The sequence below is a fragment of the Lichenostomus cassidix genome, chromosome 5, assembly GCF_008360975.1.
Source record: "Lichenostomus cassidix isolate B80296 chromosome 5, HeHo_3.0, whole genome shotgun sequence".
Taxonomy (NCBI): Eukaryota; Metazoa; Chordata; class Aves; order Passeriformes; family Meliphagidae; genus Lichenostomus; species Lichenostomus cassidix.
Window position 1 is genome coordinate 15,984,180 of NC_139486.1, and position 24,290 is coordinate 16,008,469.

At 40.8% G+C, this 24,290-nt stretch overlaps 3 protein-coding genes across 7 annotated transcripts in view; 2 read left to right on the forward strand and 1 right to left on the reverse strand.

Annotated features, from left to right (window-relative positions):
* The window catches only part of PPP4R3A (protein phosphatase 4 regulatory subunit 3A), a 42,188-nt gene extending 29,666 nt beyond the window's left edge, over nucleotides 1-12,522 (forward strand). For both annotated transcript variants that reach the window (XM_085061540.1, XM_085061541.1), the window contains 9 exons: nucleotides 57-173; nucleotides 1,488-1,619; nucleotides 1,710-1,812; nucleotides 2,744-2,902; nucleotides 4,064-4,233; nucleotides 5,764-5,906; nucleotides 8,433-8,623; nucleotides 9,142-9,368; nucleotides 11,652-12,522. In XM_085061540.1, the coding sequence (XP_084917666.1) occupies nucleotides 57-173; nucleotides 1,488-1,619; nucleotides 1,710-1,812; nucleotides 2,744-2,902; nucleotides 4,064-4,233; nucleotides 5,764-5,906; nucleotides 8,433-8,623; nucleotides 9,142-9,368; nucleotides 11,652-11,765 (1,356 nt within the window). In that variant the 3' untranslated portion in view covers nucleotides 11,766-12,522. The remainder of the gene's footprint in view (nucleotides 1-56; nucleotides 174-1,487; nucleotides 1,620-1,709; nucleotides 1,813-2,743; nucleotides 2,903-4,063; nucleotides 4,234-5,763; nucleotides 5,907-8,432; nucleotides 8,624-9,141; nucleotides 9,369-11,651) is intronic.
* Nucleotides 12,523-19,634: 7,112 nt separating this feature from the next.
* Nucleotides 19,635-24,290, reverse strand: part of LOC146436040 (uncharacterized) — a 95,407-nt gene continuing 90,751 nt past the window's right edge. Inside the window, exons 2-3 of the mRNA XM_085063789.1 lie at nucleotides 21,501-22,756; nucleotides 19,635-20,384 (exon numbers count right to left, since the gene is read on the reverse strand). Of these exons, the coding sequence (XP_084919915.1) occupies nucleotides 21,523-22,756 (1,234 nt within the window). The 3' untranslated portion in view covers nucleotides 19,635-20,384; nucleotides 21,501-21,522. The remainder of the gene's footprint in view (nucleotides 20,385-21,500; nucleotides 22,757-24,290) is intronic.
* The window catches only part of CCDC88C (coiled-coil and HOOK domain protein 88C), a 96,425-nt gene continuing 94,353 nt past the window's right edge, over nucleotides 22,219-24,290 (forward strand). For all 4 annotated transcript variants that reach the window (XM_085061543.1, XM_085061545.1, XM_085061544.1 and 1 more), the window contains exons 1-2: nucleotides 22,219-22,350; nucleotides 22,435-22,535. In XM_085061543.1, coding sequence (XP_084917669.1) covers nucleotides 22,291-22,350; nucleotides 22,435-22,535 — 161 coding nt within the window. In that variant the 5' untranslated portion in view covers nucleotides 22,219-22,290. The remainder of the gene's footprint in view (nucleotides 22,351-22,434; nucleotides 22,536-24,290) is intronic.

The window sequence follows — 24,290 nt, forward strand, 5'->3', positions numbered from 1 at the left end:
CTGGTTCCATTTAAGCCTTTCAAGGAAACATAAATTATTTTATTTGGCTTTTCCAGGGTATGGATGATGCACAAGTACGAAGTGCAGCCACTGATATATTCTCATATTTGGTTGAATACAACCCATCCATGGTACGAGAGTTTGTCATGCAGGAAGCACAGCAGAATGATGATGTAAGTAGAGAGTCTTCAGACATGTGTTTATTGTTTTTTAAATTACTGGGTTTTGAAATCACTGGTTTTTATTTACAACTCTATGAATGCCATCAGCCCTAGTTTTGAAGCAGTAAGGAATTTGGTTAACAGGACACTGAATTGCTGTGTTTTAAAGAGTTCTGTTAGTCAGGTGAGATGAGTGTTCACCTGTTCACAGATACTTGGTGCATTGTATATAAAGTCAAACAGGTTACCATAAACCACTATTTTGGTTAACATCAGCTGTCATACAAGCAAAACAAATTGATTTTGAACAATGGCCTTCTTAAAATGCGAAACGTACATTTCAGCCTTGATACTAGCATGCACATATGATTTATTTTACTTGTAAGAAACCTGTGTTCAGTTTATTATCATATATGTTGAAAGTGAAATTATGATCATCAGTGTTTGAGAGCACTTTTTGACAGAGATTTCCCAGAGATCCTCTGGAACTGATTAATACAAAATCAGTTAGCACACAATTAGGGTAAGGAACATATTTCAAAGTGGTATCTGTTGGAGTAAAACCATTGTGCTGCCTTTTCCACAGAGGAAATGGTTAATGTTTTTCTCTTGTATCTGCTAAAAACATGCCAGACAACAGGAAGCTGCAGGTGCTACTCCTTCTGTACTGAAAGAAAGGGGCAGCTGGGACAGTGACTATTGCTAGTGATTCCAGCCACTTGAGTCTGATGACTGTCCTCTTCGTGGGGGACAGTTAACCAAGCAACTTCAGTGTAGGAATTCCTAAATGTAAATACTATTTTCTGCGTTTTCTGCAAATACAGGCTGGAGTTATTTTTAGGTGAAAATCCTCTCATTGAGTTCAATAGCATTATAAAATTTACTATTGTATGTTTGTTGCAATAAGTCTTTTGGTCTGTAGTCCAAAGGAGGATACAAATTAAAACTTCTGAACTCTGAAAGTGCTTCCAGAAATAAGTTGAATTTTGAGACTGTTAAGGATCTGCCTCTGTACTTGTTATCTTTTGGTGTTTCAGTTCAGACTTAATTCTAAATTAATTGTTAATTTTGTAACTATTTTTAGTTACTTTGAAAGGTTCTTCTTCACTTACCGTTGAACTGCTGATAAGAATTTATCAGTGGCATGTGAAATTAATTTGGTTATGTTTAGCTTGGCGGGGTTTTTTTATTTGGTATGTTCACATTTCACAAAATTTTGCTAGACTACCATTTTTAACGAAGCAGTAACCCTTTTAGAAGATAATTTCAGATTTGGGGCAAGGGAGTAGCATTTGAATTGGTCTTTTTTTTTTTTTCCCCTCTTAGGACATATTACTTATTAACCTCATTATAGAACACATGATTTGTGACACAGATCCAGAACTTGGAGGGGCAGTGCTACTCATGGGTTTGCTTCGGACTTTAGTTGATCCAGAAAATATGCTTGCCACTGCCAATGTAAGTAAATACCTTCAGATGAAATTACATTTGATTTTTTTTGGGGGGTATTTGGTGATATGTGTTACATTTTGTTTTTCCATTCCTTAGAAAACAGAAAAGACGGAGTTCCTGGGTTTCTTCTACAAGCATTGTATGCATGTTCTGACAGCCCCTTTATTGGCCAATACTACAGAGGACAAGCCTAGCAAAGGTAATGACACTCTGGATTTTGGGCACATCAAGGCTGTTGAATGTCAATGTTTAGAATAACTGTCAAAGGACATTTTCTGTCTGAAAAAAACGAGTCTGAGATCATCATACATAGTTCAAAGTAAAATGCTGATTCATTATTCAGTCATTTGAATAATGCGTAAGTATGAAACTCAGCAAAGAGGACTGATTTAAGAAGTGAACAACATTTGCTGCAAATTTGGCTTTAAAAAAATTAAAATACTGGTATAATTTTTAGGAACTCATGGGGCAGTTCACTGGCACAGACTTGTAAACATGTCTAAATGTTTTTTTTAAAGTCACGGATTACTAGAAATGTTGCAACATTTCCCCTGGGAAGGTGTGTTGAATTTGAGGGTATTGTTTCTACATCAGACTAAGAAAGCGGAGATCAGTGATGAAGTAACTGTTCATGCTGGCTACTAGCAGCAGTTCTTCCTACAAGTGTTAAAAGACACTAAGATATTCCTTGCATAATGCCTTTTGTTAAAAGACATTATAAATCACTTTTTTGGTGCAAACAGTTAAGACACTGCATATGGGGCAATAGTTTATGCTATAGATGTGTGGACATCATAATGAGATCTGGTTAAATAAGCCTGACTGCCTGTGTTAGTGTTAAGTTCTGTACTCTGAACCTTCAAACACCAATTTAAGAAAAAGGTAATTGATTCCATATTTTAAGAGAGTTTCCTGCCACATCTGTATTTATAGAAAATACTCAATCCATTACAAGCTTGTTCAATTTCTGCTTTAAAGACTAAACATATCCTGCAGCATGTTCCATAAAATATCTGTGGGAAAATAAAAGAAGTTGGAAATGTTTACTGGAGTGCAATTGGATATTTGAAGTTAGCTTCTGAAGGCATATTCCAGAGCTGTTTAATTATTTTGGTTTTGTTTTATTACAGATGATTTTCAGACAGCCCAACTCTTGGCATTAATACTGGAATTGCTAACTTTCTGTGTAGAACATCATACCTATCACATAAAAAACTACATTATTAACAAAGATATCCTGCGAAGGGTTCTCGTTCTCATGGCCTCAAAGCATGCTTTCTTGGCATTGTGTAAGTTTGAAAGCTAAGGAATAAACTACAATTTTGTGGATGTGAACTGATATGTATCTTTACTTTGCTGGAAGAAAACTGTTCATAGATCATGACAATTTGTGACTGAGTACAGAAATTCTACTGTTATAGTCTGTGTTTCTCATACCAGATTATAGATATGTCAGCTACTATTAGTAAGTAATTTTGCATTTGTAGATGCCTTTTTATCCAAAAAAAAGAAGGGTTTTCCTTCATCTCAATGGAGAGGGGACTTGAAGAGATGGCATGTCAGTATTGAATATACTAAGAGAAGCATTGTAAGTTTTGATGGTTTTTGAGTAGAAGTTATCAGAGTTACTTAATTACAGCTATGACAACCTGACTGCATTAAACTGCGCGGAAGTTCAGTGTGTTGCTCTTCCAACTGTGGTGGTTTCTTGACCATGCTCAGCTCAGTAGTGTCAAAGCAGTGTGACTTAATTCTGGAGGCAAGTAAAGAGATTTTCTCTGTAATGCTGTTGAGCACATAGAGTTAAACAAAGCCTTAAGTTGACTGAGCAGTCCCATCCAATAAGAAGTACCTTTTACATTTTATAACCAAATAACCTGTACACATGGTTCCTAAGCAAAATGTGCTGCCAGGTGATACTGTACTTTCTCTTCATGCATGGACATTGTCTCACTTGTGTACTCTTTGGAAAGAGCTTTAAACTGGTTGTACACGAAGCCTTTGCCTTACTATGTGTGTGAATAAAATGTTGTTTACCAGTTTTAAAATGAGATAGTTTATATCCTAATCAGATAGAACTAATTAAGTCTAATCAAACACTTGAATAATAGGGTTGATAAGCAAATTTCTCAGTTCTTTTACTGGGAAAATATTTTACCATAAGTAATTAAAAAAACTGAAAATAGATTTTTATATTAGTATTGGTATACTTAAACAAATACTATCTGAATTCTTCAGTAAACAGAGGGGGTTTCATTTGTACAGTTATGATGGAGGATTTCTTTATGATAGAACAGACAAGTAATCTTCAGCAGTATAGTTGACACTACTGAGAAGCAGAGAACAGCTGAATGTATTGCTGTATAGGAACTGAGGCTGTAAATTGCTGAGAAATTTCTGCAATTTTGCTTTTAAATTTAAAAGCTCTTTTGACAACACATCTGTTTCAGGTGCCCTTCGTTTCAAGAGGAAGATAATTGGGCTAAAGGATGAATTCTACAACCGTTACATAATGAAAAGTTTTTTGTTTGAACCCGTGGTCAAAGCATTTCTAAATAATGGTTCCCGTTACAATCTGATGAACTCTGCCATAATAGAGATGTTTGAATTTATCAGAGTGGTGAGTGCTATTATTTGCTGAAGATAATTACTATATTGTTTAGTCTTGTAACTCAAGATTACTTTTCTTTTTGCTTTTGCCCTAAATTATGCTATCATTATGGGACAATACTATATTGTATTTATATGAACCTTGTTTTATATCACTGTTACATATTTGTACATGTTCTTTCTTACATTCAAACAGTACCATTACTTGAAGATTAAATTCACTTGATACTGTACTCACAGTACCCAGATTTGCAAAGGCAGCACTAATCAAATTTTATCATGCAGATTGGTTGGGCTTGTTATTACAGGAATGTAATTAGAAACTACTGCTGCAAACCCATCAAATTTAGCTGTGCTCTGTAATGTCAATTCTATGGAATATGGAAATATGCAGAAGAGATACCAATCTCTTTTGATTATTTTAATGGAGTGCCACAAATTTCCATCCATGGGGAGTCTCTTAAATATTCATGCCAATTTGGCTGTCTGCACAGTACTGTTTCCTTGCTGTTGTTTGCATCCAGATTCTAACAAGATGCTTTACAGACTGTAAATGTGGTAAATGGGGCCAAGCTAGGGAGCAGACAATTGTAGAGGAGTAAGTCACCAGGCATTGCTATCTCTTGAAATCTTTTGTACTGATCACCTCTTTCTTCTTTGGGTTGGGATTCAAGGTAATTCAAGAATGAGATGTTCTGATCATCATGGAAGAATTGATTGAAAACTGGTTTTGAAGCTATGAAAAAAGTTATCTGTATAGGTGGTCGTAACTTGTAGAGGGGTGTATTGGGTTTGCTTGGCAGGGTTTTGGTGGGCAGTGGCTAAAGGAGTGGCTTCTACAGGAGCTGCTGGAAGCTTTCCCTCTGTTCAGTAGAGCCAGTGCCAGCTGACTCCAGGTTAATGTGCCACTGGCTAAGGTCAGAGCAGAGATTGCCCTGCAGCCCATGGTGATGTCCACGGTGAGACAGCTGTCCCCCTGTAGCCCACTGGAGGTTCATAGTGGAGCAGAGATGCACCTGCAGCCTGTGGAGGAGCCCAGGCCAGAGCAGGTGGATGCCCGAAGGAGACTGTGACCCCTTGGGAAGCCTGCACTGGAGCAGGTCCTGGCTGGACCTGTGGCCCATGAGGAGAGGAGTCCACCCTGGAGTAGGTTTGCTGGCTGGACTTGTGACCCCATGGGGGACCCTTGCTGGGAGAGCCTGTACCTGAAGGCCTGCATGCTGTGCACTCCATCAGTATGAAAATATCTATAAGTTACAGTGAGAAAGACATTTTAGGATTGGGTTTGATACAGTTTATCTGGCTTTAGGTTCTGTCATGTTTTGAAGGAGATAACTGCTAGAAAATTGATGCTGTTTTGCTAATCAAATACTTAAGGCTCTAGATTTTTAATTACACTTATATGCATAATACTCATTTTTGCATAAGCTAATTAATACAGTGCTTACTATGGCATTCTCATTTCAGATACATTTTATATTGTATTAAATAAACTAATTTGTATGAAAATAAGTCACTTTATGTTTGTTTCTTCCTATAGGAAGATATAAAATCCTTAACAGCTCATGTAATTGAAAATTACTGGAAGGCACTGGAAGATGTAGATTATGTGCAGACATTCAAAGGACTGAAACTACGATTTGAGCAACAAAGGGAAAGACAAGATAATCCAAAACTTGACAGGTAAAATGCACTAAATGCTCCTAATAGGACATTGATGCTTTAATTCTCTTATTGGACTATTGGTGGTTTGTTCTCTAATACTGGTAAATTTAGATTATTTCAACTCCTGGTTGCATCTCAAGCCTTGCTGAATTTACTTGATTAAAAGTGTGATTTTCAAATATGGTGGTACAGACTTTTGATCAACTTTCAGTAAGTGTTAGTTGCTGGACCCCCAGTCATAATGCTAATTTATCATATCTCAGACTTATGTACACTACTTTAATGAGGCTGGAAGCCTACCAACTATCTCTACCAAGTTCATTTGTTTAAATAACAGATTTCTACTGCTGATTTGAAAGACTGTTCAGTAGTGAATTACCATTCTGTGGATTTTTCCTTTAAAAATTTACATGTCAGATTTCCTTTTATTTTAGTTGTGGGAGTAGATATTTAGATAAGCTTTACCGAAATGCTTGAGGAATAAAACATACAAACAAATTTTCAGAGAATGCTTTTTTGTCCCTGTTAGACTTGCTGATGGAGTAAAAAGCAATCTGATGTAAAGCTTGAATTGCTCCTACAATTTGCCAGAACAAAAGTTCCCTTCCTTAGTATACAGTTGCCCAGGGTTAAAAGGTTGAGATGTATAAAGACAGGAAGTTTAGGCATTTTTGCTCCATTCATTTTAGGTTTATGTCTAGTTTCATTAAAACAAAATGACAGCTTGTGTGAACAGATGAGTTACTCTTAAGAATTGTTAGCAAGACCTGTTCTTGTTCTGCTGTCTTGAATTAGTTTGAAAGCATATTAAAATTAGGTCTGATTAGTCCTCCTGGGACATACTGAATTTTCAGACTTTTATTTCCTGACACAAGATTTCTTAATACTTAAATTTGCGATTTGTACAATTAAAATGAGACTATAAGTGCAGATTTATTTTAAAACATTGAAGCACTTTCAAGAGCATGTGCAGGATCTGCATTTTTGAGTACTAATGTGTTAAAAGTGAGATGTTATTATTTTGGCTTGTGTCAGCTAAGCTTATCACTTAAACAGCTGTGAAATTCAACACTATGATTCTTACTTATATTAATGCACGTGTGGGAAAGAGCACCCAGCTGCTTTCTTCAGTTATTGCCATCCAGTATAGCAAGTAAAGTATCAGGTTTTTTCTTGGCTAAAGTTGAGCTAAGTGGTTGTGCTGCATGAGTTTATCCAACAGAAAATAGAGCTTCAGGAAGTCTGTAGCTGAACCTTCTGTCTACATCTTATGTAGTGGCTGCACAAGTCCTGTCACAGCCCATGTAATTTTTAAAGAGAAAACCCAGAAATAATGAAATGCACAAATAACAAGAATCCATTTATATATTTTAGCAAAGAATAGTTCAGTAAGGAAGGAGACCAACATTTTGTTGACATGGGCCACAAAAGTATTCATTAGAGTTCCACTTAAGTCATAGTTTTGTGCTGTTAGCAGAACTTGAGTTAAAATACCGTGTAAGATGATGTGGTATGTATAGATACAGATGATAATGCTGGCAAGCAACTTTCTTATAAGTAGAGTTATTTTTAAAATTACATTTATATTTTTATTCAATAGCTTGCAAAGTTCTAATTTTTCCCTTCTGGCTTTTTCCTGCAGTCAGTGATGCAAATGTCCAGGTTGTATTATTAACATTTTGATCACAATAACAGAGACTTTATGAAAAACATTACATTTCATCCAGTAAATTGTGAAGTGCCTCCTCAAGAGTTTCATGCTGCTGTTGGAAATTGACTCCTAAAATCAACATTTAGCAATGAAAAGAATGTTTTCAACCTCTCTTCCACTTCTCCTCTCCCATTCTTCAAGGCTGTCCCTCTGCTCCAAGACCATAATACTGCTTCAGTCAGAAAAGAGAAAAGGAAGGTGGAGCTGAGACAAAACAACATTAATAATAGATCAAATAGGGAGAGAGAGGTAGCAGTTCATATCTGAGGCTCTGAAAAATGGAAAATACTGATCCGTGACCAAAAGTTGTAATAGGTGGATGTGGCAGAGAGAGATAGGTTTCTTTTTAATATATCTGTTTAAAACTGAAGTAATATTTAAGTTATATTTTTTTAAAAAAACTTGTTGGACCCTGAATACTAACAGGTTACAAAGTATTTTCAGAGAATAAGTTTGTATTTTTAAATTCTTTGTTTTACAACTTTTTATTTACCAGTGCAAACTGGTAAACCAAGCCTGAATGCAACATTTCAGTGAGATTTATTAAAACTACTTTTGATGGTGCTGCTTGTAGGCTACAAAATTTTGTACTGATCGAGTAGTCTGAATGTGCTATTAGCAGAGACATACTTTATTTGATTTTTTATACGGAAAAGTTTTTAGTGATATTTGCATTGAAAATACAAAGGTTCACATTAGGGAATGATTTGCTGGTGTTTTTATTGCTCTGCAATGTATGGATCTGTAAGCTGGCACTGACTGTCGAGTAGAAGTTTTATTATTAATATGAGTTGATTTTTGAATCTAAGCTTTTAAAACTCACTGTTCTGCAGCATGCGCTCCATTTTGAGAAACCACAGGTACAGAAGGGATGCAAGAACCCTGGAGGATGAGGAGGAGATGTGGTTTAATACTGATGAGGATGATATGGAAGATGGAGAGGCAGTGGTGCCCCCTTCTGACAAGCCTAAAAATGATGAGGATATTATGGACCCTATCAGTAAATTCATGGAAAGAAAAAAATGTAAGTGTTGAGAAGATGAATGCCATAACTTGTATTATTTAGTCCTACTAAAATGAAGGATTTGCATGTTTTTATTTTGATATTGCTACATCAAGTTGGTGGACCACCCCATTAAAAGTTTTGTTATCTTTAAAAGCAGAATGATACAAAATGTGTTGTTGATTTCTTAAAACATTTGAATTAAAATCTAAGCTGATAGTCAAGTTTTTTTGTGTTTTATTTAGGTTATAATGCAATGTTATGTATTGAGTATATATAATATTGGTTTATAACTCAAATTTTTTTACATAAATGTTCAGGTGATACCATTGGTAGAACAAAAGTGTTCATTCCTGGCCAGTGACAACAGCTGGTAGGTGGTACAGCAGTATGGAAAAAACTCTGTGATGACTCACTTAACTGAGTTATACATAAAGCATTAAGCCTTTTCCCAAACAGTAAAGTGATTTGTAATTAAGTATTTCACTCAATAATATTGCTTTATTTTTGCTTTTTTAATTTCTTTTTTTTCTTTCCAGTGAAAGAGAGTGAAGAAAAGGAAGTTCTTCTGAAAACCAACCTTTCAGGTCGTCAGAGCCCAAGTTTCAAGCTTTCTTTTTCCAGTGGTACAAAATCTAACCTTACCAGCCAGTCATCTGCAAGTAATCTCCCTGGATCCCCTGGGTCTCCTGGGTCTCCAGGGTCCCCTGGCTCACCTGGATCAGTTTCTAAAAGCACATCTCAGATGGCAGCTATTACAACTAAGGTAATTTTGAATGGTTGTAGGTTGGCTTCACTGTTCCAGAGTAGGAATTTGCTTTTGCATCTCTCTGAAGTTTGTGTGAGTCCTGACACATTAAGCAGTAATGGACTGTCTGGTTTATGTGTACTTCTAGTCTGGACTTCAGCATTTTTAATGAGATTTGCCATGTGTGGAAGAAATAAAACTAGACAAGTAGGAAGCATGCCTAGTCGCTCTTAGCAGTGATATTTACTGTGAAATACAGACAACACTGTAATTATGTTAAATTGCACAGGGATATTGGACAGGTAAAAATAAAGAAATATTTTGGAAACATAGCCAAATTTTGGTAGATACCACAATGCCCTGCCACATCCATTGAGCACTTCTACTATCCCCATTTTAATATTGTTCAGAATTCTATAACTGACCTATGTGAAAGAAATAAATTGCACTGGATGGTGATTGCTGTAAGCCAAAACAATTTTTAATAGCCTAGTGTGACGTTTTTACCTTTGAACTAACTTACAGATTTGATTTGGAACATTCTGATGAAGTCCCTTTAACTTCTAGAAGAAGTCCCTTTAACAGAGCACTGTAACTTGGAGTTAATATTCAAAACTAGCATTTTTTAATGCATTTTAGGACACTGTTTGATTTTATCAGATTTTTGACTAAAAATGTTTGAACTGAGTCAGGAAAGTAGAGTGACTACTGTTTTCCTAGCACAGGAGGGCAGATAAGGTAGTGTTGATACAGTGTAGTTCAGACAATGATAATTTATTTTCATAACAAATGTTTCCATTTCTGAAAGGTGAGGTATGTATGTCAGTTGTCAGATAGTCTTGGAATAACACTGATTCATCCTTGTTTTGTAATGCTACCATACTGCTTCTTCACCTGACTTCTAGTGAAGGTAAATGGGGGTTTAGGTTTTTTTCTTTCTTCTACTCAACACGATTTAAGAGTTTGGATTGCATTCTATTGGAAACACCTGGATTAGAAGAGTTTGGCTGATGGAAGAACCTAAGGACACTTCCTCCAAATCCCTCTGTGGAGGAAACTCCTTGCGTAACCCAAGAGTTAGTCAAGCACTTTTTGAAAGAGAGGGCATTGGCTTGGAAATCCAAGGCAGTCTGTTAGAGGCTTGTTCTCTCCCACACAGTGTAATTCCTTGGGTCTGAAATGGAGCCTTTACATATGGAACATAGTGGATACAGTATTGACTCCACAAATTCAAGTAGTGGTGGCAAAAGAAAAATGTTCAGGTTCAAGTTACAACGGGAAATACACAGTTCACTGAAAAAAACACTCATGGATTCAGGCATAAGGTGTCTTACCTTCTTTTGGAGTAAAACGTGCCACAATCACAAACTAGAAACAGTGTTGAAATTGGGTTTTTCATTAATTACCTGATGTTGTTGATTTAGGTGTAGTATACTCAGTGTTATGTGTATGTGACTGTACAGAGTATGTGTAATTGTTTTTCAAGTTGTATTTTGGTATACAGTTGACTGAAATGTTCTAGTTTGGATGCCCCATCCTTAGGCACCTGGATAAGTAATAGTTCCTTTGAGTAATGCATTTAACTACAGCTGCCATTATTCTGAAGCTGGTTTAACTTCAGAAATTGCAACATAGTGTTGTTAGTGGAGGTTTGAGAAGTTCATGCTGCTTCTTTGTGGATCCAGAGCTGCCCAATCTTAAATTTGAGGTTATTTGCAATACAAGGGAGTTTTTAATCTTACTAGATATCCTTTCATTTTCAGCTGACAAGGTATTTAAACTTTGTAACCCGTTAACCTCATTCAGTCATATTATTCAAAAAAATTCTTCATTATTACACATTTAAACTAACTTTTGTGAAGACAAACCATATTTTAAAAGTATTATTATTCAGGAATTCAAATTGAAGGATATTCTGTATTTGTTTCTGAATTGCTTCCAGATTGCTCAATGCAATCAGCTGTGCTCAGTAAAAATAGACTTTATGTCTTCACACATGGAGCTGCAGTGACACTTAGCAAAATTATGTAGATTTTTGGTTTTACTTAAATTTCAGCTGGAAATACTTCTAGTTGGATAGGTAAAACCCCATTTTTTATTTATTCATTTAAACATTTTTCAGATAATGTTATTTTCATTATTACTGAAGGATTTATTTTTTTTCTGCTTCATTTTATTCAAAACCTCCTGAACCAATGTACTTATGGCAATATTCTGTGCAAACATCATGTTACAATACAATTGTGAATTATTGATGTACAAACATTTTCTTAATTATAATAATTGTGTCTGTCCTTGTAGGGAGGCCTCGTTGGGCTTGTAGATTATCCTGATGATGATGAAGAGGACGATGAAGATGAAGATAAAGAGGAAACTTTACCTTTGTCAAAGAAAGCAAAGCTTGAGTCATCATAATGGCAACTGCTGAAGAACATTACCAGTTGGGGAAGGATTTTTTTCCAAAAACAAAACAAACCCACAGCAAAGCAGCAATCTTTTGTGAATTACTGTGTATGACACAGATCAACCTATACAAATGGATTTCTGCCAATCAAGTGCCAATTCGAAGGAGCAGAAGAAGGAGAAATACTTTGTTTAGGGGAAAGACTTATGCCTTTGAGCTCTCCAGCTTGGACCACATGTTGCCCTTTTCTCAGGGAAGGAAATGGAAAACAAAACAAAACAAAAAAACAAAACAACAAAAAAAAAGCCAACAGGGCAGGAGTTTTGTTAGTGGAACTCTGGATTGGCTGGTCAGTTGCTACAATCAGAATATGCTTTCTTGGACCATGTATGAGACTTCTGAAAAAAGGCGGGTTTTGCCATAATTCTTCACTAGTTAAGAATGCCAGCAGTTTCTTTGTATAAAAGAGACCTGCCTTTGAAATCGTACATTCTGAACATTTTACTCAAGCTACAACAGGTTTTAAAAACCTCTGCGGGGAGGGCCGAATATAAAGTTTCCTCTTTTTTTTTAAATCTGTCCCCTTTGCCCTTTAAACTGCAGAAATTTTCTTTGAGGTGGGGGATTTGTTTGTCCCTTCTTGATTAAAGATTGAGTGGAATTCTAGATGTGGTCACTTTTGTGTCATAATTTTTTTTGCCCCCCTGAGTGTATGCTTAGTTGTTGAGTATATATTTGGGACCATTAAAATTTTTTGATGTAATATAATCTCACTGTTGTGCTGGTACCTGTTTCACACTGTGTAATTTTGTTCTGCATCACAGTTCTTAATGTGTTGAGGATTTTATGGAAAACAGTATAGTTTTTATTGGAGAAAAAATCTTGCCACAATGTGCGTAAAAGCAATACTATTTTGTGACTAAATATTTTATATTAAATTTTACTGCAGCACCTGTTGAGGGAAAAATCAGGGAAATAGGATGAAATAAAAAAAATTAAACCTATAAATAGGAAATTAGTATTCCAAAGAGACTTTGAAATCTCATAATGCAGAACAGTGATGGTAACTAACTCATCAAAATGCAAGATGGATGATTTAGGAATACCAATATACTGACTCATTTGACTTAGAAAAATAAAAAAGAAGTAATTAAAGCTGAAGGAAAATGGCATTAGTGGTATTTTTTAAAAATCTCGGATTCCCTTTGGAATACCAGTTTAAGTGCATAAGAGATGGTTGTAGAGTAAACTCTTTACAAGCATACCATCTTTTGAAATTTATTCTAATACTCAGTTGAAAAACAGCAATTAACTTGGTCTAACTCTATGATTACCTTCTTTCCCCTTTTCCCAAAAGTCTAATGATGCTAATTTGAAATGAAGCATTATATCCTGTTCTGTTACTCCTTTTACAGAAGATGACTTTGCACAGCAGTGCTTCTTATGAAGGGGCATTTATTCAGTTCCTTTGCAAATGAGAGACCCTTTTGTACATCTGTTTTCAAGAGCTGATTTCCTTTTGGGCATCCAAAGCACCAGTGTTGCAACAATCATGATGTTTAATATGTAAATGTATATGTCCAAATAGAAATAAGAGAATCTGAGGTGGGATCATAGGAGATCACACGCAAGGGTAGATTAGCACTTTGTTTCTGAACACTGTAGGTGGCGTGGCAGGTTCTATGCTGACTACAAAAGGCAAAGCTTTAATGCTTGGGCTTTGTCAATACATACCAGCCATTCTGGATTTAAATAAGTGTGCATTAGGGAAAAATTATTAGCAATTTTTTCCTCAAAGAGTTCATTTGTAATCACTTTCTAAGGTTGAGTTTTTGAACTGTATTTGAAATGTCAGTCACAGGGCAGTTCTGAGCAGTAAATTTTACAGACAGGTCAGGAGCTATGCATGTGGTCACTACAGGATTAGCCACAATCTGCTGCTGCAGGCTGAGTCCCCATGCTGTCTCAAGGAACTGTCTGAAACCTGATTCTTGCAACTTTACTGTCAGAGCAGAGATTGTGACAAGGAAATCTGCAATTTTGCAGGTTTTCTTAAATTAGCCAGAACCTAAATCCAGCTCAAGCTGTCAAGCTTTCCTTAAGCATAAAGCTCTCAAAATTTATCTATACAGTCATCTTCAAGTCTTCCAGGCTATATCTCAGGAAACCATTCTTCTGAGTTGGTCAAAGGAACACTTTTTGTTAATTTTTTTTCCTGTTCCTTTGGCAGTTGAGTGTTTGAATCTTGTGATGTTTGAAGCTGCAATCTTCTAGACTTTCAAATACTTCCACAATACTTGTAGGAATCTTGGATTTTGAAGCATTGCATTTAACAGAAGAAGTATTATCCTGAAGTTACTGGGCTTGGTCAAAATAGTAATGAAAGCTGGAACTTTTGAACTTTTTATATGACATTTTTATGAAGCTCTAAAAGAGCTTCATAAAATGGTACAACATTAGGCTGCACATCTTCTAATGCTGTCTAACTTATGGTTAGATGGTTAGTTGTCTTCCCAATTATCTAATGCTTGTAGTTTAGTAGGACATGTGTGCACTTAGATAATATATTCCTGGAAGTTGGCAGTAGGTGAATGATGGGTATGCTCTTGCCCAGTGACATTCACCTTTGTATTCACGGAAATGTTGAAATGTATTTTAGGGGGAAAAAAAGATACTGGGATCATGAGAAGTGATGAATAATTAAAAAAAAAAAAAGTGGGTTTGAGTTAATAGGTGAAAAAAATGATGTTAGTGCTCTGTTCTAGATCTTTTTTTGGGCTGATTTTTTAAAACCATTTGTCCTCATCCCAAGAGAGCTGCATGTATATTGTACTAAGCATGGCTCAGTTGTTTTAACTGCATTTTAATTGTGCCCTGAAGTATGGTTTACTGGGCAAACCCTTCAGTATTTACAGGCAAGAGTCACAGTGTTTGAATAATCCATACAGGCTCTTCTGTTTCTTCAGTAGCTGAAAGACTTGATGCTGGTTCCTTGGATGTGCTTCCAAGCTTTGAGCCTAGACTTACTGGGAATACCAGACAGAATGCATATGAAGTACTTGGTCCTCCAAGGAACCTATGCACTAATGAAAGTAATTCCAGATGATCTGGAATATTCAGATTTTCTTCTAATGTGTGCAGAGTGTGGCTGCATTCAGGTAAACAGTGTGCACCACCCAAAACCAGATCTCCTGCGTCATGAGGGCGAAAGGACCTAAAACCTAGTGTATCTAAACTGTGTCTCTAGAATGTACTGTCTGCAATGTGCCTGCTTAGCAATGAAGATCAGGCTGGTCATTCATCTCTCTTAGCCCACCCAGGTGAGGCATCATGTTCTCATGGAGTTAAGTGCTAAGTAGGCCCATCCTTTTAATATACTAAGGATGGAACTTTCCAATCAGGTTTGGCCGTGTTTTCACATCCCTGCAGACATGTTTAATTAGAGAACTGATGGGGCTCTGCTCTCGTGTTGCTGCTGTGGCACTATTGGGAAAGTGGCTGCCTTTTCAGCCCAGCACATGTGAAGGTTCCCTTGCTATACTATGTTTCCTGGCCTCTGTAGAGTGACCACAGAAGTTCAGCCTTACCCCTCCCAACTGTTTTACAGCTACAGAGGCATCCTGGAGCAGTGCTGATGATGCCAGAGCATCACTGCAGTTCCCCTGCCTTGAGGACATGGACACCCATTCCAGGTGAGCTCTGAAAGCAGGAGACAAGATGGGTCACCCACAGCCTACGTGTAAAACCAGGCAAGCATTCAAAGAAGAGAAGTTGCCACAACCGAAGTTTTTCTAGATAAGTTGTCTGTGTGCATGTTCTCCATCACCTTCTCTTTTTGGAGTTTAGAAGGAATGAAGGAATATACAGCTCATTGTTCAGAAAGACGGCAGGGCACGTGGGCATGCTGCAAATACAGCAAAACCTCCTGTGGGAGGGTCTGTAATACCCACCTTCAGTCAGAGCCATAATTTAATGTCTTAATTCATGGGAGTGGGACATAACTTACTGTATTTTGGGGCTGTCTTGTACAGAGCCAGGAGCTGGACTCAACCCCTGTGGGTCCCTTCCAACTCATGATATTCTGTGGTTCTATTCCATGGTCCTGTTCTATGATTTTCATCAGTGGCTGGCTTCCTGATGAGTTTGTAGATTTGATTTCATATTGCTCTAGTTGGAGCTTTGACAGCCAAGGAAAAAAAATGGGGTTTGAACACTTGTCACCATAGTAGCATTCTTTTGTGCTCTACGGTGAGTCTGCAGTCACTACATCTGTGAAACACCAGTGTTATAATGCAAATAACAACTCTCTAAAGCACCTGTAATTTAAAAAAGTCTCACTTCTAAAGAGTAAGTCAAGCCTATGCGACTTAAAGTCAGTTTCTGTCCACATTGACCTTCTCTAAATAACATTAAATTTTTATATAATTCAACTAGAATTAAAGCCATGTTCCGTGTTTCTGCACATTAAGTCAGCGCACATGATCCATAAACTACTGATCACCAATTTCTACTATGTTCTTGTAAAACATCTGACCCTTTATCAGTGGACAACCTTAGTTTTGTGCCTTCTGTCACAACCCCTCAAAACTGGAGTCTTTCATTAATTCCTCTAATTCTTCTTCCCACATGTGTTTCACTCTTGCACAGAGAAGTGAATTCAGGGTGCTGTTTGAGCAGGTAGCAGGGACACAAATTTCCTCATTCCCATATTGTTCACTGTTCCAAGAGCCCTCGATAGGTATCTGAGGTGGTGGTCCCAGCCCTACTGCCATTTACCTCCCTGCTGAGGCTTTGTTAATTCCTCCTTGTAGTGTTTTCCTTGCACATGAATTTACACTTTTCTTCAACTCTAGCCAGCCTAAATATTTCCCAAAGCTGCTTATAAAATTTTTAGCTGTGCTTGCCTATTTTTACCTCACCCCCAGCATCATCAAGATAGATATTGATACATACTCCTATAACTAAAATATCAAAACAGCAATCTGAAAAATGAAAATTCCCTAAAGTGTTGTACTTTCAAAATCATATTGTTTTTATAAGTACATTTGCTAGTTACGATTGATAATAATTGATATGTATGATTTGAAATATTTTTTCATGTTCATACAACATAATCAAAATTTATTCTATTTGATACATTTTAGCTCTTTCTATACTTCCCTATTTTTCCTTTAAAGCACTCAATAACAGTTCCTAATGTGATCCTACTGGTTCTTTTACTCATCTCATAACTCCCACTTAGTAGTGCTGGTGTAGTTCTTTTACTTCCTGACAAGAGAAAGAAACTGAGAAACACACATGGCAATCTTCTGCCTTGGGTATGTCTGTGCCCTGATGAACACACACAATTATTCTCTTCAGTAATCACTTCTCAACAGACCAGGACTTTTTGTGTCTTTAAAACCTACAAGACAACTTCCCCTTGCTGTTGCTGCTTCAGAGGACATCTTCCCCAATTTGCTGGATGTGAGGTTCCCACCTTCCTATACCTGAGCTCACCACGTTAGGTCACCACAGCCAACCTTTGCTTCTAGCACCTCTTTAGGTTATGAATCTAACTGCAATTAACTTCTTCTCTCTTCTTGCAGGCCCATGAACATTCCTCCGCTGCTGTGACACTCATTGCCTCTCTGAAGGGTTCAAGTCAAGGAGGTTATATCATCATTTTGTGTTTGCCTGGGATATGAGTACTCCTCCCTTGCTTTCAAGTTCATGCAAAGAGCCATAAACCACTGGTGCCCCTTCACGTCCTCCCTATATCTTTTGCTCAGTATTAACTTTATTGTTTGCCTTGTATATTTGACTCTCTATAGACTCCGAGGTTTATTCTGCCCAAACTCTCCTCATATTTTAGATTCTGTATTGTCAGTCTCCTCAGGAGCCTAACAGGCTGGCTTAAATTTCAGCGCTGAGCAAACATGTGCCAAAGGTTAATGCTAGCTTTTTTTCTGGGAGTTTCTCTCTGAATGTTTCAGATACCAGCCACAGAGACTATAAATCACTGGCATCCCCCCTGCATTCTGATTGATCCAAGGCACATTAGCAAATACTTCTGGGATTTTGTTTGTGTTTTGCTAGCACGTACAGGTTTATTTCTTTTTACTCTGATTCAAATTTCTCTAACACTGTTTCTTTATCACCTTTGTCTAAACAAAAAGAACAATATTGAAAACAGAATCGGATATTGTGAGGAGTAAAGCTATCTTCTGATCACCTCCTTTTTCTCCTGGCACCCATTGTTTACAGCTCCAGAGTCTATTTAAAGCAAACTTACTCCATGGCTGAGAAGTTGGTTGATGAACAGTCGAGTCATATTTACAAGAAAGCTGCTTAATGACAGTCCAAAGCAAAGGAGGAGAAAAAGCTCTTTGCTGATTACCATGAGTTTAACTCTTGTATTGTAACCTCGTGAATTCTGTTATTCCCATCCCTCGGCAACTTACACTTCAGACAGCAGATGAATGGTAGAGCTTTGTTGATGGTTGTACTCGTTGCTAGGGGACAGTCTGAGGGGGGTGAACCATGCCATTTACAGTCAGCCTAAAGGAACATTTGGAAATGTCTGAGCTTATAAAGTTCCTTCTGTAGTCTGTGTCGTTGAAAATCAAGTGCTTTGTGGCAGTGAAAGCTGCTTTAGAAACACACATGATGATAACGGAGGCATTTAAACACACTGATGTCTTTAGTAGCTTGTACCTATGCATGTGTCTTAAATCACAGTTCTGGCGCTTCTTAATTCTTTGATAATTATGTTCTGAGTTAAAAGCTGGCCATGTGAAATGGTATGAAAACAAAATTGTTGCAAATCACATTAAACTTGTAGTATTTAAGTTTTCATCATTACTTTAATGTAAGAAGCATGGTTTCTCAATGTAATTGCCTGTACATGTCTGGATCTGAACTTTCTTCGATACATACATTGGTATTTGTTTTATTTTGTCTGCTGTGGGAAGGCGGCAGCTTCAGGTACCATCAGAAATCAGAAATTGACCTGTAGTAGGTAGGTGACTTTTTACAACACAGGTCTTTGATGGAACACAAGGTAGGTGAAAAACGTGCTCTCACTATACATGCTAAGGCACAGTTTGGAGAGGACGTGGAGAAAGCAGCAGACATCCATCTGGGGCTGACAGGTGTGACAAGAATCACCGAGGTGAAACCCCTGCCCACGCATTTTGGGGCTCAGGGCCAGGGTGTGTGCTTTGTTCAGGGCGAGCAGCCTGCCCTCCCCTGCCCCGCGTGCAGGGCTCTCTCGGCAGAGCTCCGGGCAAGCCTGGGCTTGCTGCTGCCCGGGGCAGCCGGACTGCCCTGCGGCTGCTGGGGCTGGCAGGAGACCCGCAGCGCCTCAGCATTTCCCAGCGTGTGTCCCCCCGGCCTGCAGCCCTTCGCCACACCGCATCCCCCTTGCCCCGCGCACGTTGAAGTAGCATTTATCTGTATTTATCAGTATTTTCCAGACTACATCAGTGCGTTATTTCCTACTGCTGCTTTGCTTTCGGCGTCAGACGAGAGCGCGCCGCCGCGCGCCGCCGCCAGAGGGCGCCCGGAGCCCGCCCGCCGTGGCTGAGGCAGCAGCATCCGCATTCCCAATCCCATTCCCATTCCCAACCCCATTCCCAACCCCATTCCCAGCCCCATTCCCAGCCCCATTCCCAACCCCATTCCCATTCCCAATCCCAACCCCATTCCCAATCCCAACCCCAACCCCATTCCCAACCCCATTCCCAATCCCAACCCCATTCCCAATCCCAACCCCATTCTCAACCCCATTCCCAACCCCAGCCCCATTCCCAGCCCCATTCCCAACCCCAGCCCGTCCTGCTACTGCGGCTGCACCTCCAGCACCCGCTACCGCACTGCCCCAGGCCAAATACATCCTGTAACACAGGCAGTCACCTTGAATGACGCATGAGCGTTTGGCAGCTAACAGCATCCCCAGGAAGGTTTCCTGGATAAGAAGGTTGGTTCTTATAATTTTGCTCCTTCCCTTTCAATAATGTGCCTGTCCTTTCAATTATCTCACTACTGGCAATACCTGGATTGGACCATGCAGCTGTTGCTTCTTTTCAGGAGTCTGTCCTGCAAACCAGTCCACATCCAAGTTGTGAAAAGCAGGAAAGCATTCTTGCATGTCTATTCTGTCTTCTGTGAATAGGTCTATGTATTGTTCAAATACTAAATTGTATTTTGTTTGATTATATTGATTAACACTCACATCTGTTGTAAGTACTGCAGTCACTGCTTTGAAAATTTATTTAATTAAATCTTTCCACTACACAGGAAGTCATAAAACTTCAAGAAATCGAAGTATGGCAGTCCATCTCTCTGAAGTGTTGAGAAACTATTAACTGTTCTTTTTCTCTGCATGGCGGTTACACTCAAAAGCATACTTATTTCTCCATCCAGCTACAACAGATGGCTTACTTGCAAACCTTCTTTCTTTTCAGGTCCAGAAACGGCTGGACTGCATGACTCCCATAGTAAAGAGTTAATTTAACCATTTGTATCCTGCTGATACATCTTCTGAAGAAACTTTGAGCAAAACATCTGTACCAACTCGTAAAAAAGTTGCAATTCACATGTACCAGGGTAGCAAGCGGGGTTTATCCATCCTTGGTCTACAGGGCTGCCTGAAATAATGATCTACATGAAGCATGCTGATCATTAAACCTGATCTTTAGTGGGACAAACAGGCCACTGCAACGAACACCAGTATCTATCATTTAGTATTAGTTTGCTTGCAAACTGCTCTGGTCCCTCAGGCATAACAACAGATGTCTCTATCTCAGCCGATGCACAAACAATACATGTACCTACCCCCTTAACAAAAATACGTACCGAAGGTAGGTGGTGAATAATAATGAGAATTTCAGATATGTCTTGCCTGACTGTGCAAGATCCAAAATATATTTTGTGAATTCAGTATGATCGAACAAGAAATAGGCAGAATGCTCTAAAAAGTGGCTGATGCACAGACTGATAAATACCAGAGATAAAAGATTACATCTGTGAAAAATAGAGCAAACTGTCAAACAGAAATCCTGGCACAACCAAGCCCCACTATGTGACTTCGTGCATTAAACTGTTCAGCTTCATGATTAAATTATTTCCCAGCTTCTGAGCCTGGGGTAAATCAAGCAGCAATCATCCAGATTAGCTGGCATTATTTATTTTCCTTTATAAAGATGGGATAAACTCTGCCTGGCAGGCAGACAGCGCGGTGGGCCCTGTGGCAGAGGCTGTTCCCGGCCCCGCCAGCCCCAGCCCTGCTCCCAGCCCTGCTCCCAGCCCTGCTCTCAGCCCTGCTCCCAGCCCTGCTCCCAGCCCTGCTCCAGCCCTGCTCCAGCCCCGCTCCCAGCCCTGCTCCCAGCCCCGCTCCCAGCCCTGCTCCAGCCCTGCTCCAGCCTTGCTCCCAGCCCTGCTCCAGCCCTGCTCCCAGCCCCGCTCCCAGCCCTGCTCCAGCCCTGCTCCCAGCCCCGCTCCCAGCCCTGCTCCAGCCCTGCTCCAGCCCTGCTCCCAGCCCTGCTCCAGCCCTGCTCCCAGCCCTGCTCCCAGCCCTGCTCCAGCCCTGCTCCCAGCCCTGCTCCAGCCCTGCCCGGCGGCGGCAGCGCCACGGCCACCTGCTCCGTTCACTGCAGCGGGAGCGCAACAGGCTGTGCCGCTCGCTCTGCTCCGAGCTTTCCCTCTCAGCTCTTCCGGCTGCACTAAGGGGTTTGCGCGGCACCTCTGGAAGCGCCCCTAAGTACTTTGTGGGGAATTTCGTGCTCTTTAAAGCGTAAAGCTCAGCGCCGCGCGGCTCCCAGCGGAGGAGGGCAGGGCGCCGGGCTGCTCCCGGCAGGTACAGCCGCCCCCGGCGCGGCCCCGCGGGCGTTTCCTCCGAGGCGGTGCCCCACTGCCCGGTTCCAGGGCCGAGCGCAGCGCGGAGCAGCGCCAACCCGCCGGGGCGGGCAGAGCCGCCGGCCGCTCGCTCCGCCGCGTGCGCCCCGACCCCACACCGCGTCCCGCCCCGCGGCCGCCCGGCGCCGCCGCCCATTGGCCGGCGGGGAACCCCTCCGCCCCTCCCATTGGCCGCGGCCGGTGCCCGTCTCGCCGCTGCCAGCGCCCGGCTCTAATTGCCGGGGCTCGGGCGCGCCCCGCCACAGGTACCGCGGCGGCTGGAGCCGAGCGGCTGCGGTGCGGCTCGGGGCCGTCCCGCCGGAGCTCCGCGCCTTGGCTCCCGGCCCTCGGGCGTTCGCCCCGGTGGCTGAGCCCCTCTGTCGTGGCGTGGCTCGCTCTTGCGTGGGCAGCCCCTCTTGCAGCAGTGGGGCGAGCTCGGCGGGGGAGCGCCGGCCTGTTGCTGTCGGGAGGAGAGACCGCGGCGAGCGGCTCCGCGTGTGCCCCGGCCGCGGGCCGGGGGGGCGATGAGGCGCGCATTGTTTGCCCTGTAGGCAGCGCCCGGCGGGCAGCGGGGCGGTGGGCCATGGGCTCCGCGCCTTTGTCTCCCGAGTGAGCCGGCCCCGCGCCCGCAGCCTCCTCCGCCGCCCGAGCCCCGGCGACATGGACGTGACCGTCTCCGAGCTCCTGGAGCTCTTCCTGCAGAGCCCCTTGGTGACCTGGGTGAGCAGAGCGGGGGGCGAGGGGCTGCCGGGGCTGGCTGGGTCCGCCCGCCACCCTCCAACCCCGCTGTCCTTCCTCCGGCAGGTGAAAACCTTCGGGGACCTGGGGAGCGGGGACCAGGACAACCTCGGCGTCTACATGGACCTGGTGGATGGCGTCGTGCTGAACCAAATCATGCTGCAGATGTGAGTGGGGCGGGCGGGAGCCGTGAGGGGCGCTGGGGCTCCGGCCCGGAGCTTCCCGCAGGCGGCTGGGGCCGAGCGATTTGCCTGTTGGTCGGTGTTTGAAATCAACAAAAAACAGCGCGGGGAGAGCTCCGAACTCATCGAGTTTTAGAAAATAGTCTGTAACTTCTTTCCCTAGTTTTGTTTGCGTGGTATGGGTGTGTTTTTCCCTTTTTTTTCCCCTTTCCCCCCTCAGTTATTCGCACATGCTACAGTGGAAGGTGTGTGGCAGTACAAAGAAGGAAATGAAAGTACTGCATCATATAAAGCTTTACTAGGAGGGTTTCATCTGAACTTTGTCTACTCTTGAGTAAACTTCGATACTAAATACATAATTTGGAAAAAAACCTTGGTGCTACCTCTTTCAGGCGGCACTGTAAGGCCATGTGTTGAAGGAATGTAGAAATTGGTTAAAAGATGGAGTGCTGAAAATACTGTGACATCGAAATGGATCATTGTTAGGACTTGGGCTGTGTTTTTAACCACATCCTTTCCTGTTGCTGATCTGCTGTGCTGCATGCAGGGCCTGACTGTTTTCTCTCTTTTCTCTATTTACTTTTAAATATTCTGAAATACATTTGAGAGATTTTGTAGGGAGAAGTATTTGGCTTTCAGGGGAGGAGAGTTTGGAAGTCACTCAGTTTTGGCAGTGCACTCTCTTAAGTGACGGAAATTAATTGAAGCTTGACCAGATTTGCAGTATTAGTCCAAGCATTTAAATGAAGAATTCAGATTGGAATCTTTAAATATATAGAGAGATAACATGAAGTCTGATAATGAGTGCCTCAGCCACTCAAGGTGCCAAGTTTTGTTATCTTCTGGCACCTGGCTGCTCCATGTGAGAAGGTAATAACATTTTCTTTTGATTTGATGTTGCCAACAGCAAAAATTGGGAATTGGGACTTAGATAGTGAAGCTGGTGAAGATCCATGATTCAGAACAGAACGAACCCAGATTAGCCAGCACACATGGAGATAACAACCTAGAGGTGTAAAATGTTAACAGGGATAGAAGCCTTTTGCAAAGAGAAGTCATAATTTCCAGCATTTTTTAAAAGAATACTTACACTTTAAAAAGATCGTTTTCTGCAAATTAGAGCCTCAAGTATGGATGTTTAGATCGAAGCTTGTAGCTTTCCGAGGTGTGGGAAATTAAATTTTGATTTATGACCATTGTGTTTGGCACAGAGATGACCAACCAAACTATCAAGGAACAGTAGTTGAGTCGGTTGCAGGTTTAAGTAAACAACATTGTTATTTATTATGCTTATTTAGTGATATGTGCAATAGTCTTCCTATTTCAAAAAGAGAAAAATTAACTTAGTCATGAATTTATGAACTTACGTGGCTTTTGAATGGCTGTGGCATTTTTATGAGAGCTTTACTAGGTGATGTGTGCAAACTCAAATATTTGTAATTGGCCATTGACCTATGTCTAAGGAGGCAGAGTGGTTAAAGTCGAGGGAGCAACTGAACAATGGTCTGGGGACAAGGAGAGAACGATAAGATCTCAGGGAAATAAGGAAGAGAAGCACATAGAAGGTAGCATGGGTGCAGTGACACTAGTTGGCATTTTGTCTGATCTCATGTGATTGAGAGATGCCCTGGCACATTACCTTGTTTTAAGCAGTCAGGTAAATAAGTGGATGGGGCTTCGGTTTCTCTTTGTTTGGATTTTTTTCCCAACAAACATCTCTGCCAGCAGTGTCTCAGAAAG